General features: G+C 37.8%; 1 protein-coding gene across 3 annotated transcripts in view; it reads left to right on the forward strand.

Moving 5' to 3' along the window:
* The window catches only part of MCC (MCC regulator of WNT signaling pathway), a 184,000-nt gene that overhangs the window by 21,914 nt on the left and 144,914 nt on the right, over positions 1 to 17,172 (forward strand). For 2 of the 3 annotated variants that reach the window (XM_005494560.4, XM_026797725.2), the window contains one exon: positions 6,662 to 6,873. The exons of the other annotated variant lie outside the window; for it this stretch is intronic. In XM_005494560.4, the coding sequence (XP_005494617.2) occupies positions 6,662 to 6,873 (212 nt within the window). The remainder of the gene's footprint in view (positions 1 to 6,661; positions 6,874 to 17,172) is intronic. 3 annotated transcript variants of the gene reach the window in all.

Below are 17,172 nucleotides of genomic sequence, written 5' to 3' on the forward strand. Positions count from 1 at the left end.
CAAGGATAGTCTTGAATAATCTCAGAGTCAAGGACAGGTATATGAAGATGTTATGGATAGTGTACTTTTATTTTTTTTCTATGTAAATATTTCCTATATGACCAATGCCAGTCTGCTGGAAAGTACTGAAATCATGATAGTTTACATAGATGCATTTCTCCAGTAACTGAAATAAATTTGAAGAAGGCAAATTTATGGAAATTCCACACACATTTGTTAATATATATGGTTTGGACTACTGATTTAACAAACCCAGCTTCTTCATCCAAAAGCTGTGTTGAGTGACTGGGAAATTATAGTGAGAGAAACTTCATCTTTAACTAGTTATGTCTCTGTGTTTTACTTTCTCGAGGCTTTATGAATTACCTTGCCTACTTTATGGTTTTGCTCTTGGCAAGCTTATTCACTTATCTATCCTAATTTTCATGTAGCTGTTTGATTTATTTTTCTTAAGATTTGACATAGTTTTTATAACTGATAGAAATCTGCTTAGAAAAAAATGTAATGGAATGTAAAAAATTAAAATCCAAAAGCCTAAAAAAAAGAGATAGTGTTACTCTGGTAAGTAAGAGTGCTGGTTATGTTGCAGACTGTTCCAATTTTTTTAATGTGTATTTAAGTTTTTCTGAAATTTATGCTATAATGATATCCTGTAGTGAGTTGGGTGGGCAGCACAAAATTGGAGAATTCCTGAATTTTGAATGTATCAATGTTAGGGATATTTCACTGAACCTGAAATACAGTTGAGGTTTTGTGATGATTTTGCAAAATATACCAGTAGAAAGTGCAAATGTGTGAACTTGTAGTTCAGGGACAAAAGGATGATGACGTGTGAACTGACAGCAGTCTTTTAGAGCAGAAATTATCAGTGTGGTTCAATTTTCCTCTTAGACCTAATTTCATAAAAGAGATTTCTCCCATAAGTAAGTTGTGTTAGTTATAGTCAGTGTAGGGTGTAGCTGTGGTTTCCTTCCCATGGAGCTTGTTATCCTCACTCCCAAGACTAATGAGAAAAGGACTGAAATAACACAGCTTAACACTGTATGTTGTGTGCAGTGCTCATCAAACCAGAAAAAAAGTATGGTGGGAGGAAAAAAATTTAGACAATGATCCTACAGACCTTTGCCCAGCTGTGCATGTGAGGACCAGTTACTTTCATCATCACTCTGTTGCTGTGCCATTCATAGGTGTCATTCATATTGTTTTATCATCTGATGCAAAATAAAAAACAAGTTTTAAAGAGTGATTCCTGTTAAATAGGAAACAGTTACATGAGTTGTCAGGCTACCAGCTGAAGCCAGAACCTTTGGCCTTTGATCCCTATATGGAAGTGTTTTGTAGAAAACAGTGGAAATAATTGTGATAAACTCCAAATATTAGTATTATTTTCACTTTCCTAATCAGGTTGGATTAGAATAAAATTGATCCCTTTATGAGAACATAGCTTCTTTTCAGTCCTTTTAATTTACTGTACTTGGTGTGTTGCTGGAGCAATTGGAGCTTATGCAGTTCCTGAATTTTCTTTAAAGTTAATTTGGGTTTTGTTATGTTTCCATCAGCTTGGGAGACTTGAATGTTCAAAGATTTACTCTCATTCTTCTTGAATGTCCAAAGATTTACTATCATTCTTCTCGGCTTCCTGAACAGCCTGCATTTTTTATAGCTAGACCTACTCCTCAAGGCTCTGACTTGATTAGCAAGGGCAAAATGACAGTTCTTTGTTAATTTTGTATATTTCCCCTTCATTCAGTGCACTTACCTCCAGAACTATTATTACTGAAGTTGGCAGGGAGCTCTGAAATGGCTAGTGCTTTTCACTAATCTCCCTGTTGCCTTCACTGAATAATAATAATTCAATATTCCAACTCTTTGTGATAGGTTATCATAATAAAAAGGAACACCACCACTGAAAAATAGCCCTTTTTTTGGTAATATAATGCATAAAATTTTAATTAGCTAAATGTCATGGCTACCTCATGGAAAACAGTAATCAGACTCCTCACTCTGTGAGGTGAATCTGTGTGACCAAGGAGCTGGTTGACAATTTAGGTTGTCAGCTGTCTTCATGTTCCCCATTCACAAGTCAGACTCATTTCAGAACTTGATGCAGAGGTAATTTTACAGTGCCTCACTTTTCCTGATACCCCAGGTCCTCTCAGAAACAAATACATCTTCAGTGTCCTACCATCCTGATGGTTTATCTTTTCTAGCCTGTGAGCAATGAAGATATCACACAATGCTTGGTTCACCAGCATAGCCTGGTAAAATTAGCCTTTATCAAACCAAAAATTCTGGCTTGTATTTTTGGCAGGCATGTGTTTCTTTGCTGCAGAATACAAGCCACCTGGGCAGAAGGTTAACTGCTGGAACATAAGATGAAATGCCGTTTTCTTTCAGATCAGAGTGGCAAGGTGGTACCAGAACACAGACCAGAGAGCTTTGCAGGTCATAAAGGAAGATTTAGATTGCAGGAATTCTCAGTGCAGGTGGGCAGGGTACAGTATTCAGAGTGGTGTTTGTGAGCCAACTTGACTGTTTTAAACAGCTTTGGTACAATTCACAAACTGAAATTTTATGTAAATTTATATTATTATGGAATCTTTCATGTGCCATCAAACTAAACTGTCCTTTGTTATTCTTTAATACTCTATATATTCATTCACTCCAGACAGTGTTGCTTTAACTTCCTTACTCTGGAATTATAGTGTTACTTATGTAATTTGAAAACAATTATGTGTTCTTATATTATTTGTCTAATACAAATATTGTGCAATGAAATTATTTATTTATTTATGTTTTCTTTCTGTCTAATCTTTGTAGTAACATCAACTTCCCAGCATGCTGGGAATTTTCATGATAATTTTGTTTCACTTCATACAGGAATTTCATGCTTCTTGTTATTCTAAGTGTAGCTGAACAAGGAAAAGTTATGGTGGGATCTATGTTGTTCTGCAAAGACTAATCTTGAACACAGATTTATTACCTATAGGTCAGCTATCAGCCATCATGCCTAAGGTTTCCTTATTTTTTATTAGTATTATCAGAGGAGGAATTGTATGTTAATTACAGCAAGATACAAGAGTTGTCTGTTAATTCCTGGGTAAATTTTCAGTTACAAGTGAAATCTCAGTTTTGATTCCAGAGTTTCCCTGCAAAGCTGAGATTTGAGAGGTGCATGATCCAGGACAGCATTTTAACAGCCAGCGTTCTGGAATCTGTTGGGAAAACAGTGGGCAAATTTAGGAACTAGGGTTAAGCCCAAAATAAAATACTGGAAATGCCTTCCAGTCATCTCCCCTTCCATTTTTAGTATGTATATTTTAAATTAGGAGTATTGACATGAACTTTTAAGAAAACTTGGGTTAAAGATACAGTCATAATGTAGTAATAAAACCCCAGTGTTTCCTGATCCATCTATAACTGACAGGTGACCTCTGTGCCAGCTGAATGTTCAGTCTGATAGCAGATGGTGCAATCTGTGAAAGCCACTTGGGTCCTTCAGCAGAACTGCTGTTCTTAATTGCATGAATGTAGAAGCTCTTTTGCAGAGCAGTGGTTTTTGAGTAATAGAAATGTAGTGCATATTCTCTGTAGAAACATGTGCCATATTTAGCTCTGTGGAAAAAGGTGTATCCTTTTTCCAGCTCTCTTAATTCTGTGGCTCTGCTTGCCCAGAGAGGGTTGTTTCACCTGCTTTTGGCAGGCCTAGGAAGTGGCAGGACTGATCCTCTGCTGCCCTTGGATGCCTGAGACATTTCAGCGGCTCCAGGTCTGTGAGCTGCTGATTTTTTTGCTCTGTGGTGTACTGCAGCCACACGAGGGCAGAGACACACAATGTTGTGCACAGCCACAATGCCCTGCCTGCTCTATAAAATATTGCTGGTACTGGTATCTCAGTACAAGTCTGTTGGAAAGCCTGCAGCATGTAGCTAGATGAAGTACAGTGGTGCATGCTCTTGGTGTGAAAGTCATTGAAATAATCTTTAATCTCCTTCTACGATCAAGATAATTATATTGGTATAAAATGTAAATATTATGGCTTATTTTCTACTTCGATGTTTCAAGATTAGAATATTTGCATTGCACAAAGACAGGGAAACCAACTCCAGGTTTCCTAAGTCTGCTTTTCATCCATAACAGCTTTACAGGATCTTAGGGTATTGACCTGAAACAACAGATGAATTGCTGCTTGCAGCCCTTTTGGCTGGTTTTCCACTTGTACTTTTGCATCGCAAGCTTTGCTTGGCGAGGGGGAGACATTCTCCTATAAGTCCCTTATGTAGTTTATTGGTTTTGCCTGGTAATGTACTGAGTAAGTAATAACCACTGATTAGTAAACACTTCCTTAGAATGCTGATTAATACTTGAGAGAGAAAACTAGCTCAAAAAAGGAAAAGCTTTTAAAATAATAGGATGGCCTTACAGATAACTACTTATGGTTTGATGTTTGCATATTTGATTTCGAGTTTTGATCTAGTCTGTAGCTCTGGATTCTATTCTGACTTTTGTATTAACCAGAGTGTATGCTTGGACAGTCACTTATTTGTTTTTAATCTTCATTATACTATAGATGAAATTTTACAGTACTGCCCAGGGTTATTAAATAACCTAGTGCCTACTCTGGATTGTTTTGCCATAGGAAATGGTTGAATCGAAAACTTAACAAAGTTTTAATAGTAGTGGGACATTTGTAAGGGAATCAGAAGCAGCCAGGGGTGGAATAGTTACTGACAAAACTAGAAATTTTTCTTCTACTTGTTTTATGGTTTAACCCCAGCTCTGTGCATAGGGAATTGGAAGGATTGTTCATGGAGAAACAGGAACCCTACAACTTCATGATTCAGAAGCTTTCTCAAAGCATTCATTGTTTGTCACTTGCCACCAGATCATATGCTTGCATTGATTTGTTGTGGTAGTGTGTTGTTAAGTTTCTTGTGTTATTCCCCCAATTTATGTATTGTTCTCCTCTATTATGTGTAAAATGGTTTCGTTCCCCCAGTTTTTCCCGCCACTGCTAGCCTGTCAGCTAAGTTGCTATAGTAACCGCTATTCATAGTTGCCGATATGTAATTGCTCCTCCCCTGGTTTCCCTTATAAGTGAAAGTTGTTTCCTCCCTGTCCAGTCAATCACTCCCTTCCTCCTCCCAGGTTTCGAGAACCTTCTCCTCTCTGGAGATGGTGGTTGGCTGGAGTCCCAGGACACCTCCTTTACCTTTTGATTATTGGTCTCCATGGAGTGTCAGTTCTGTGAAGTTCATCCCCTCACCTTTCCTGATTGGCTCCGCCTGTCCCCCCCCCCTCCTTTATAATCCTGTTTTCACCCCCTATGAAAAAACTTTTTCCCGGTTGGTTTCCCCGTGTTTGGATCCGGCATCACCTTCAATAAACCGATGTTTAACCCCCGGGAAATGGTCAGCTCCGTTCCTCCAAAATACCAGCGGGGTAAGCCAGTCCGCAGCCAGCACAGCCCGAGGCCATCAGACGCCGAAGGGTGCTGGCCAGGAATTGCAGAGGGGCGTCGGCCTTTCGCCCTCAGCTAGTCGGACTCTAAACTTCGGGCCACATATGCTCCCCTCCGCAATTTGTAATGAAACATCTTGTGATTGATATGTCTGGCACTTGAATTGAAACAAGTAATCCTGTGATAATAAAAAAGGCAGTGATAACATAAAAACTATAACTATACAGCTAAAAGATACCTAGGCATTCAGTGAACAAAAAGTTAATGTTTTTCCTCTTTTGCTCTTTGATATCTGCTGCTTTTCAATCTGATGTCAGGTACTCATTTCTCAGTCTTAGCTGTTCTAAACAACACTGGTTTTGCAGTGTACTAAATAACATATGCAAATGCTTTTAGTTTTCCTTCTGAATCTTGTAATTTAGTAATTCACCTATGCACTGGAAATTTTACTCCTTTTTTTCCCTGATATTATCAGCACACAGAAGATGGGCAGTAATGGCAGTAGAGGTTTTGTTTCTTTTTCTTTCTGGAATGATGGTCAGGGTTATTTCTATATCAGCAGAGTGCCCTGGCAGCCAAAAGGGCTGTGTCCTGGAGTGTATCAGCGTCATTAGACAGTCAAAGAAGGTGGTGGTCCTAATCTGCACTGTGTTGTAGCTGCCCCACCTTGACTACTGTGTGCATTTTTGGTAATTTCTCAGTACATGAAAGGCATCAAACTATGAGAGTGTGTACACAGGAGGGAGATCAGGATTGTGAAGGATCTCAAGGAGCAGCTGAGGTCACTGGATTTGCTCAGCTTGGAGAAGAGAATGCTGAGGGGTGACACCAGAGGTGCTGATTTCCTCTCTCTGGTGAGCAGTGACAGGACATGAGGAAAGGGAATGAAGCTGCATCAGGGAAAGTTCAGACTGGATGTTAGGGAGAGGAATGATTGAAAGCCATTCATTCTGGAATGATGGCTGGTCACTGGAACAGGCTCCCCAGGGAGGTGGTCACAGCACTAAGCCTGGCAGAATTCAAGGATCACCTGGATGATCCTCTTAGTCACGTGGTTTAGGTTTAGGCAGTCCTGTGAGGACCAGAGAGTTGAACTCAGTGATCCTCATGGATGCCTTCCAACTTGAGAGATTCTGTATTTTTTTTATACACAGAACTAGACATTCCATACTAGAATGTTTTTCCTTTTCTGCATTTTAGGTGCTGTATCAGGAGCCAGAGAAAGCTGGGAGTATGATTCAGGAGCGAGAGACCTTCAGAGTCCAGACCTCCACAGTCATTTTATGTTACAAAAGGTGTTGGAGTATGGTAGAAGCAATGTGACTCAACAGGCTGCTCTGCAAAGACTTCTAGCTCAGGCCTCAAATTTTAGCAACTCTGTTGGAGGAAGCTACTTAGAACTTGCCAACACTGTAAGTGCATTTTATATTTAAGTCTGCTTTTAAGTTTTGTAGGAGGATTGGTGTTTAATTTGCTTTGGTTTTGTTTTTGAAGAAGCATATTTATTCCACTCTTAGAGCCCTTATTGAAGTAATTTTTACTTTATTTTTCAGAAAATCCATGTGATATTAGCAATAATTTTGTGTATAGTGTTTCCAAAGCTTCATAACCAAGTTGTGTCAAAAAATGTAGTAATCTCTGAGTGGTCGAACTGAAGTTCCTAACTGATACAATTTAAGAGAAGATTTGTTTATAAAAATGTCCTCCCAATTAATTTTAAATGTGTCAGATTGCTCAAAAGTGTTGTGCAGCAGAATTCTTCACATATTATTTCATTACTACCCACTAAATTATTTGGTATTTCTTTAAGCCCTTGGTGTGCTTTTTTTATTTCTACAGGCAAATACTATTCTCCATTTAAAAAAGCCCACATAACTGTGTGTGCTGGTTTTGACTGGAGAAAGGCAAATTTTCTTCACAGTGACCAGTATTGAACTGTAATTTGGGCAACACTTTTGGAGGAGTAAGACATTATTTTTTCCTTGTTCTACATTTGTATTGAGATCATGTTTGTGTTTTAATTTTAACCCAGGTATCTTATAAAAGACTACCTATTTTGTAGTATGTTTATGTTGCACAGAAACTTAGGTGGAGAAGTAAAAGATGCTAAAATGAAAGTGAAAAATTTCTAATGAAAAAAAATTACTCTGTATTGCCATGCTGGACTTTGATGAAATAGACTCCTTGTTCATGATATCATAAGATAATTTAAGCTGTAAGGGAAACTTCAGGAGGTTGTCTGGTCCAACATCCTACTCAAAATGGAAGTGATTGCTGACAACAGAGGAAAATCAATGTCTTCAAGCCACATTATTTAAAAAGATGAAAAGTATCTTGACAATGCTCACAAAAGCTTTCTTGTTTTATCCAAGTTTCTAAACATGAGCTATACAGGGCCTGTTTCCATATGCAGAGTAAAAAAATATAGATATTAAGAATTCCTTTAGAGGGAAAAGAATTTAAGAAAATTTATATTTTCTTAAAGGAATTGTGTTCTCATTTTTTCTATGGAAGATAATAAGAGATCAGCTGTGGTTCAATTATGAGCTCAACCAGAAGTGTATGGAAGCAGAAAACAAGCAGGCACACATGTATTATAAAGAGAATAATATGGGGGAATTGAGAAGTTATAGGCCATTTAGCAGCTCTGTTTGTATGTTCCATTTCTTGTGGGGAAATAAGAGCAATTTGAAGTGAGAGCAGAGGACATGTAGATTTGTAAAAGAATATAATATAACCCAATATAATACCTCCTTTAAGAGGAGATGGAAGACAGACAGTACACATCATGTTTTTCCAGTAAAACATCTGACCCTGCCTTAAGTGATGTTCACATCATCAAGATAATTTAAATGTAACTACTAATGGTTGTACAGTGAGGATTGGGAAGTTTTGTGCTGTCACATATTTACAGAGATATAATACAAAGCTGCAGTGTGCAATGTTACTCAAGAATGCACCGTGTGATGGTTCCTGCACTGCTATTAAATGTAGAAATCTAAAAAAAAAAAATGCAGGAAGCTTATAAAAAATACAGATTTCCAGGTTTCATGGCTTTCTGAGTCAGAGGAGGACATCAGGAAAGGTTTTTTTACCCCCAGGGTGGTTGAGCACTGGAAAGGCTTCCCTGAGCAGTGGTCACAGCACCAGCCTGACAGAGTTCAAGAAGTGTATGGACAATGCTCTTAAGCATATGGTGTGACTCTTGGAGTGTTTTGTGCAGGGCCAGGAATTGGACTCAGTGATCCTGACTAGGTCCCTGCCAACTCAAGATATTCTATGATTTGGTGATCTCTATATTCCTTCTATGCATGTTGCCATGAAAGATGCCTGCTCTTTGTTTTAATCTGTTACACTTCTGCTTTAGAATATTTCTTCTATGCTTTTCAAAACTACAGTAGCGTCATCAGTCTCTCATTTATATGTACACAAATACTATAACATCTTCATTTGACTCCCTCTGAGCACTGGTGTCATGGGTCATATGTAAATTTTTGCTTTGGCTTTATTAAACTGGAGAGAGAAAGGAGCAAGAGAAAATTGAGAGAATTATTTACTTTGGGTTTCAATATTTATTGATCTTTCCGCAAAATTTAATACTAAGGGGCATGCTTACTGCAGTCTAAATTTAGGCTCCTCAAAGAGATAAACGTAGTCTTCACAGAGCTGAGATTTAATATAGGTTCTTCCTTCTCTGCCTCTTCCTCTAATCTTTTACTGTGCTGTGTTTGCCACAATGACAACTGGCTGTTCCCAGCATTCATTCTCAGCTTTCCCATTCTTAAAAGTTGAAATCAGTTAATTAATCAAGTGTCAACTCTTGTTATTAATGTCCTAGTTTACTTTCTGGCAGGCCTTTTTTAGCCACATTTTGATTTTAAACTGTGCAGTCAGGCTAAAGACATCCCCTGTGGTGATAACGTACTCCTACAGCATAGATTATACCCCTTAGTCAAGACAGAGGGTTTCCATACTGTCCTTAACATTTAGGTTTTCCATTTGCAAAAGCTAAATGAACATCAGTCCACTGTGCCTAGGAAACAAAAAAAATTTATAAGGGAATTTTTTTTTAAGAATGCTTTTTTATAATTTTGGGAACATGCAGCTCTACAGCATTTTATCAAAACATAATGCCTGCTCTGAAGCATTATTCTTTGTCACAGGAGTGATGCAATTTTTTAAACAGTGCTATTTGAAATTTAGCCATTTTTACTCATTGCGTATGTCTCCATCATTGTTCATTTTGCATCATTTTGCTATAATTTGATTTATTAAACTGTGTTCAGATTCAGCTTTTGTTTTATCTGAATAATTCACCTGAATAATTTGTTTTACCTGAATAATTTATTCTGTAATCTTGATAATCTCTTTCAACATTTTCCAGATTTGCATTATTAAACTTAAATATTAAGAACTTGTTCCTCTTTATAGCTCTTCCCCTTGGTACCAACATTTATGACTGAAATATTAAGCTTTCACATGACTTGTCACCGCTTACTGATGATGTATCTATCTGTGCCAATAGGAGGAGTCCTCGTGTGTGTGTGTGTGTTTGGGAGTTGTAAATAATTTAAATCTTCATGGACAGAAAAGAATTCAAGCATTTAGAAGGATTTGTTGGTGCATGTAGATGTTTGGGAGCAGCCATGGGATCTCAGTGTATACCCTATAGTGCCACAAGGAGAGAGAGAATTCTGATTCAGGAAATGCAGTATTGCTGTTCTATGAAAACATCACACAGGCAATATCTCAACATGATAGGCATATTTCACATTAAAATTCCACTGAAGTTTAATAAGCAGAGAAAAAAGATTTGCTTCAATTCCCTTTTTGTATTGTCCTTGCATGTGATTAGAATACACTTGATTTATTTTTTAGCAGAATGTGTGGATATAAATGGTAATGCATGTATGTGTGCCTAATGCTGGTTTCTGTTGCCTAAGTGAGGTGTGCAGATGAATGTATTTATTGTCAGAAGTAACTTCATTTACATAAATAAAAACCCATTGGGTCTGTTTCATTTGCCACAATGATAAGACCTCTATTATTTTACTTGGTCTGCTGAAAAAAGTCTTTAAAATGTGACCCCAAGTATGTTGATACATGGTGTTTTTTTAACTACCCTGGTCTGGTGAGATCCAGAACACTGATTTTTCCATCCAAAGACACTCCTGCTATACTAGAACCTCTTTAACTGCACCTTCCTTGCCAGAGCTTTTTTATTTGGCAAAGATTTGATGACAATATGGTTGACTTACAGAGGGGAAGGGTACAGCTGTATTTTTGAGAGCAGAGTGTGGTAGAACTTTTTATGACCACAGTTTAGGAGGCTGCATTACTATTTCCTTCTCAATGCAGCCATGCCACATGGCTGCATTGAGGTTATTCTTAGTCAGAGAGAGAAGCTTATTTACAGAGTTGCCAGAATTACTTCCTGCAGCATCTCACTCTTCTGGCCAACCATAAAGTGTGCATAATCCTGCTTTTTATCTTGTGCAGGGCTGTCAATGCAAGGTGGGAGGGTGTTGGTGCAGACTGCTCCATCTGCAAAATCTGCACTTCTCATCTCAAGAGGAGCTAGTTTTTGGAATGTCTCCATCAAGGACAAACAGCAGACTAGTATAAAAATTTTCTTAATGCATCTTCTTGTAACTGGTCTGGTATATGCTCTTTCTTATCTCCCCCCTGTCTGATTTGCATGCGTCTGAACCTCATCTGGAGATACTAAAGACATCACTGGGCTTGAGAATGGACTGTTAATTTGCATCTGTGTGACAAATTATGCTTTATGTACAGCAGAATTAAAGCAACTAAACTGGTTTAGTTCTAGCTATGGACTCTCTGTCAAATGCAGATACCATCTTTAGTGTGTGCACTGCCCAAAAGTTTGTAAAGTACAAAGTTAAACTGAAAATAAGTGTAACAAATCAACATATAGTTGTGTTAGCATTCGTTTTTCAGCATTGTCACTAGCAGATGAGAACTCAATGTCCTTGTTTTAGGAAGTGTCATGCTATCTGACAATAGATATTCCCACTGCAATATCTCTTTATTAGTCAGACTCAATGAATGTCTACTTTGCTAATTTTTCTTCCTGGAGAGCATTGAACTCAAGTTATGACAGACAGAACCACTATTTTGAGAAGGCTATTCTTTTTAGTTGACATAGTTAATACTAAGCAGTAGTATTCTGAAAGTCACTATTACATTTTTCAGGAACACATGACTTTTCCTTTCCTACCTGGATCTGCTCCTTAATCAGGCAAACCTAATTTGCTGTGGTCTACTTATATTAGTAGCTTTTATGTATAAAAGAGCACACTTAGTATTATTATTGTGTTTACATTTGTGTCAGGCTGTAGTGCTGCTTGTTCTGGATAATTGCTTCAAACAGTATCAATGCTCTGCTTCATCCTGAGTCACAATAAGCATTTATGTGCTCTGAGGTACATGTAAATGTGAATTAAGTGATTTGCATGTAAATTCCGTACTGCTGTCATATTATTGACCATATAATAATTTCTTGTAATTCCTTAATGTTGTAAAATGTACTTAGTACTTTAGCAGGAGAATATCTCAGAGGTGCTTGGTATATGGCATATGTTCACATGTGATATTCTGTGATGAAATTCAAAGTACCGAATTTAATCTCTTTGTCCGGACCTTTCTCCAGCACATCAGGCAATTTGCCAATACATCAAGTGTTCTGTTACTTCTTACCTTACCTCCTACCTTGACTGTTGGATAGCCAGCTGATATTTCTACTGTCCTTTGCTGTGTGACTATCAGGGCATGTGCCTACAAAAGCAACAATATTTCATTACAAAGACTGAAATTCAGATTACTTGATGATAAAGGATGTCTGCTTGTTCATATAAATTGTTATGTGGCACGAGTCAGTGTAATGTTAATGTGTTTAGGGGTTAAAAAACATGGTATCATTCACCGTCCCAAAAAGATGTACACCTTGTCTGTATAGTGTGATTTTTTTTTTTTAAGACTACATTTTGGGGTCATTTGTACTAAGCAAGTAAATGTAGGTTTTAAAATTAACTCCTTAAAACAGGAAGGATTATCTGGTTACCTAAGAGAGCCAAGATACTTGTGCAGGGGATGAGGGGGAAAGGGATTCTTAGAGATTTGTGGTAGTCTAGGGATACTCTTGCATCTCTCTTAAATGTGAACCATTTTCTCTTTTGCTAATTTACAGGCATTAGATGTAAATTAAATGGTAATCCTGTGGAAATTCTTTTGGGAAATTATCTTTTAAGGGAAAGTAGAAAGAAGTCTGAAAATGGAATTGTACTGTGAGAAAGGGACTTCTGTGGTTGTTTTGTAGGCTACTTTTGTTTGGTGCTTTGCTGTTAATGAGAATCTACTTCAAAATTTCTCATTTAATTTCTGATGCTTTTATGATTTTGGAACTCATTAATATTGGTATGTCCTTTTCTGGCAAAGTTTGCCCCTTTTATCCCAACCCTTCTCTCCAAATCTACTCTGTTTTAAAATAATTTTATTTTTGCCTTAGTGTGGGAAGCTTTGCTCCTTCAGCTTCCCCACCCCTTCCCTTACAGTCAGGGAAATGGGCCCCAAAGCATCAGGTATCCCAGGCTCTCCAGGCCCTTCTTTTTGATTGGGACAAAGTAATGCCTTTCTAGCCCCTCTGCATGAGGGTAATGTGGATAGGAAATACTTAGATTTTGTGTATTTTAAGAAATTTATCCAGTGCCTAGGCATTTTGTGGAATGTGTTGGAATTTGGTTGCTTGTGTAGAGATTGATTTTTCGTGACTTACTGGCTGGGAACTCTGTTCCATGTTTGGGAACCAGTACACACAATAAACCACAGGAGCTGGATCTCTTCCTCTTCTCCCCTTGCAGCCATGCTTTCCCTATATTCTGTGTGCATCTACTGCAATTTCTTTTTCATGCCAATAAAAATCATCGCTATAAAAATGTAACCTAATCATGCCTTCCATTAGAACTGAAATGGAAAGCCCTGAAATAGAAGATTCTAGTGGTGTGGACAGTTGAGCCTACTACAAAAGCTTTGTGCCCAGGGTAACCTTGCCTTCTGTGCATGTGCTTCCAAACCAAGCATGTTTTCCTTTCTGTCAGGCTAAAAATAGAATCCAAGAATTCCATTAAAGCAGGAACCGATTATTGGAATATAGATTCAGGAGGGTTGGCTTGTCCAAAAGCAGACACAAAGCCAGTTTTTTTCTGACAGACTTTATGTTTAGGGATATGGGAAGCTGTTAGCTCTTTGATCTCAAGCCAACATTGTAATGGACCTTGTTTGTCTCAAGCAGGCATCAGCTGTAATGGGATTATGCTTTTTGTTTATAGAGGCCTGGCTTCTATAGCCTTCTAAAATCATTGTCAGTTATTAGTTTTTCTCTTAAAATGGACATTCTGGATTAGGTCTGCCGGGACTCATCTGTTTTATATGAAATGTAGTTTTGCTGTCTTTTGGATTTCCAGATAGAGATAACAGAGATAGAGGTGAGAAAATGGCAAATTATATATATATATTAAAATTCTGTTACTATTTCCATCTGCAGACAATCATAGCACAGTGTGATGGGTGTCAGCACGGGTCACATTTGTTCAGGCAGACTATTAATAGATCTTTTTGACTGAGGCTTTTAATTGGATCTTTTGCATGACAGTCAAACCTTCTCTCTTACAAGCATATGACAAAGTTGAAGTGCAGAGAGTGATGGGTTTTGACCTAGTTTGGATGATGCGAAATGGCATGTGGCAATCAGGCACTGTAGGAAAGAGGGTCTTAGCAAGGGTGTTTAAGTAGATGTTTTGAAGGTTTCAAAACTTCTAATTTAACTTAGTTGCAAGGACTTTGTATTTTTCCCCCCCTCATTGCTCAGAAAATGCCCTTATGCATCCAGTTTTCTTTGCTGTGCTCAAGGAAGTTCTAGCTCTAGTTCAGGTGTTCAGATCCTTTTGCTTTTCCAAATTTATTTTTCCAGTTGTCTGAGACGAAGAGCAATTCACCTAGTACAATGGGCAGCATCATTGCACATAGCTATACAGACCATAGTGTTAGCATTATTATTGTTAGCAGTGGCAGCCTGAGTCTGAGGGCCAAGGTTAGTCTGGTGGAGCAAGATTACCCTCCTGGGTTCTGGTGTGCCAGAACCATTACTGCGTACCTCTTGTCACAAGGTTTCCTTTTTCACCAGATTTTCTGCCTGCTCTCTGAGTGTGAGCTGCTGACTTGAGTTTAAGTTGGCAATGCCAAGCTTCTGTGAATCCTCATTTTTTAAAAAGGTGGGGAGATGACTTATTGCCCTTTTTCTTATACATACACTACACCCTTGTGTTCTGGTTACATGAAATACAGGATTTCGGTAATTAAGTAAAAATCTTCATTGCAGTGCACAGTTGAAAATGGACTCTCTTAAGTGCTTTTGTAATTCAGTGGTAGTTTAGTTATAATGGAGTAATCAGCTGTTGTCCTGCCAACCCAGAGAGGCAAGGCAGAGTTCCCATAGAAACCTGTCAGTGGCACAGTAAAATTCATTAAGATGCTTCTGTCCCTTGGAATTATTTCTCTGCCACTGTCAGGCCTGGGACACTGACCTGAGGCAGTGCAAGATGCTGCCATTGTTAAAAAAGCCCCACTCCTCTTCATGTTGTGATGTTTTTAAAATGACTGTGTGGTTGTCAGCACAGCTGTTTTAGGGAACTATTTTGGTTCTAGCAGTGTGAGAATGGGAGGGGAGTGCTTATACACATGTGCTCTCTTGTGCTTACTGTTCTTACTTTATGTTAAAAACTGTTTCAGCATGATTGCTCCATTTTGGGCTAGAAATCCACATTATCACTTGTCATCTGTGAGACAGTGTATGATTGTAGCTGTGTTGCAGTGAATTAGTAAACTCCACCTTTCTTCCTGATAGGAAGCAACCAAAGTAAACTTTGTTTTTTCAGGAAGGGCATTGTCTGTCCTGTGAAGAGTTCATAATGAAATAAGTTCACCCCACTGAAATACTCAAGTGAGGTTCGTGCCTTTAAGCCAAATAGCCATCTGTAATTTCATGAACTCAGGTTTGTATTCATTTACCTCCTTGAAACTATAATTTTAGGAATGTGACTGGAGAAAAAGACATTGAATCTTTCTGTTCTCTGATTTTTTAAGAGATTATAAATGCATGTTATTGTTTGAATCTAATTTTTACATAGACACTGATTTTCTGATATGCATTGTAGAAAAGGAGGGAAAAGTCTTTGTTTCTATAGCACCTACATGGGTGGTAGGTGTTTTTCATAATGAAAAAAAGCCATCTTGTGCCAAGATTCTGAATTGTGAAGGCAGAACAAACAAGATTTTTTAAATATGAGACATGAGGTTGTTTATTTTACTTGGTTTAGTTGGTTGATACAGCCTTATCTGAAAGTAAACACTAGAAACAGTAAGCAAATAATTTCTTAAAGTAAGGAACTTGTGACAAGTCTGTAGCACCTCCAGATGAGGCCTGAAAATAAAGATTTTAGTTCTGTAATCATCTGAAGTAAGTTTAAGTGGCTTGAGAAAAATGTCTTGGGATGTCGAATCAAATAAAACCATACAAGAAAGAGAGATCATAAATGCTGAAGCAGTGTTGTGTGCTGTCCCTTAAAATGTAAAATGGAGCTGACAGGTACGAAGGCTGAAGTAGACATGAGTGAGGCAGATGTAAGATGGCCTTGAAGGTTATGATAAGAAACTTAAATGTAGGAAAATGTAGAGGAAAAATGTCACTGGGGAGATTTAAATTGTATATGGGAAAGCATTTAGAAGGGGAAAAAAATAATTTTCTTTACCAGATCTATAGGTCAGGTTAGAACAGAGAGTTTGGATTTTATGTTTAGCTGTCCACAGAGAGAAAAAACCCACAAATACCAGATCTTTAGAAAAAAAAATCTAGTATTTATTGGCTAGTAGAGAGTTGAGAAGTGATCTGTAGACCAACTTCATAAGCAGCTACTAAACTATGCAGACACAAAATATATCAAATTAATGAATGTAGATGAGGGCTGTAGAAATTCAGTTACAACAATCATAGAATAGATCTAGTTGAAAACTAGAGGGTTTGATTCACTAAAATTTTTCGATACATTACTTCAGCTCATGTCATTGTTAAGGTAATTTTAGCTATAATTTCTGCTTTAAGAAAGAAAGCCAAACCTTTAAGTGGTCAGACAAGTTGACATTCTTGTATTTTAAGTGCTCATGCCAGCTAAAGTCTTGCAGGGCTTCAAGCAGAGATCTGTCAGATGCTTGCTTAGCATTTGTTCGAATTAGTTGGACTGAAGATATTTCAAGTGGAACATTTCACTGGATCCAAATATACATAGGTAGATAAATAGATAGATGGATAGATATAGCTAAGTGTATGTACATGCATGTATGAGAGTATGTGTGTGTGCACACTTGTTTGTGAAAGTATGTACAGGATATTTACAAAGGTCACACACTGTACATACACAAATGGGTGAAATAAGTGTACATGTGTGTGTGTGTGTGTATGCACATATAGTCAGAAACTATCCGACAGTTCATCTGTTAAACATTCAGAGATCTTGTCCACAGATGGTGAAATGGGATGCTTGGCTAGGTGGGGGATGAAGTGCCAAAGCACAGTTCTGATGTAATCCAGGGGCCAAGATCCATCCCCTTTCTTTGTGGGAACTCACATCATCATCGAT

The sequence above is a fragment of the Zonotrichia albicollis genome, chromosome Z, assembly GCF_047830755.1.
Source record: "Zonotrichia albicollis isolate bZonAlb1 chromosome Z, bZonAlb1.hap1, whole genome shotgun sequence".
NCBI classification, from domain to species: domain Eukaryota; kingdom Metazoa; phylum Chordata; class Aves; order Passeriformes; family Passerellidae; genus Zonotrichia; species Zonotrichia albicollis.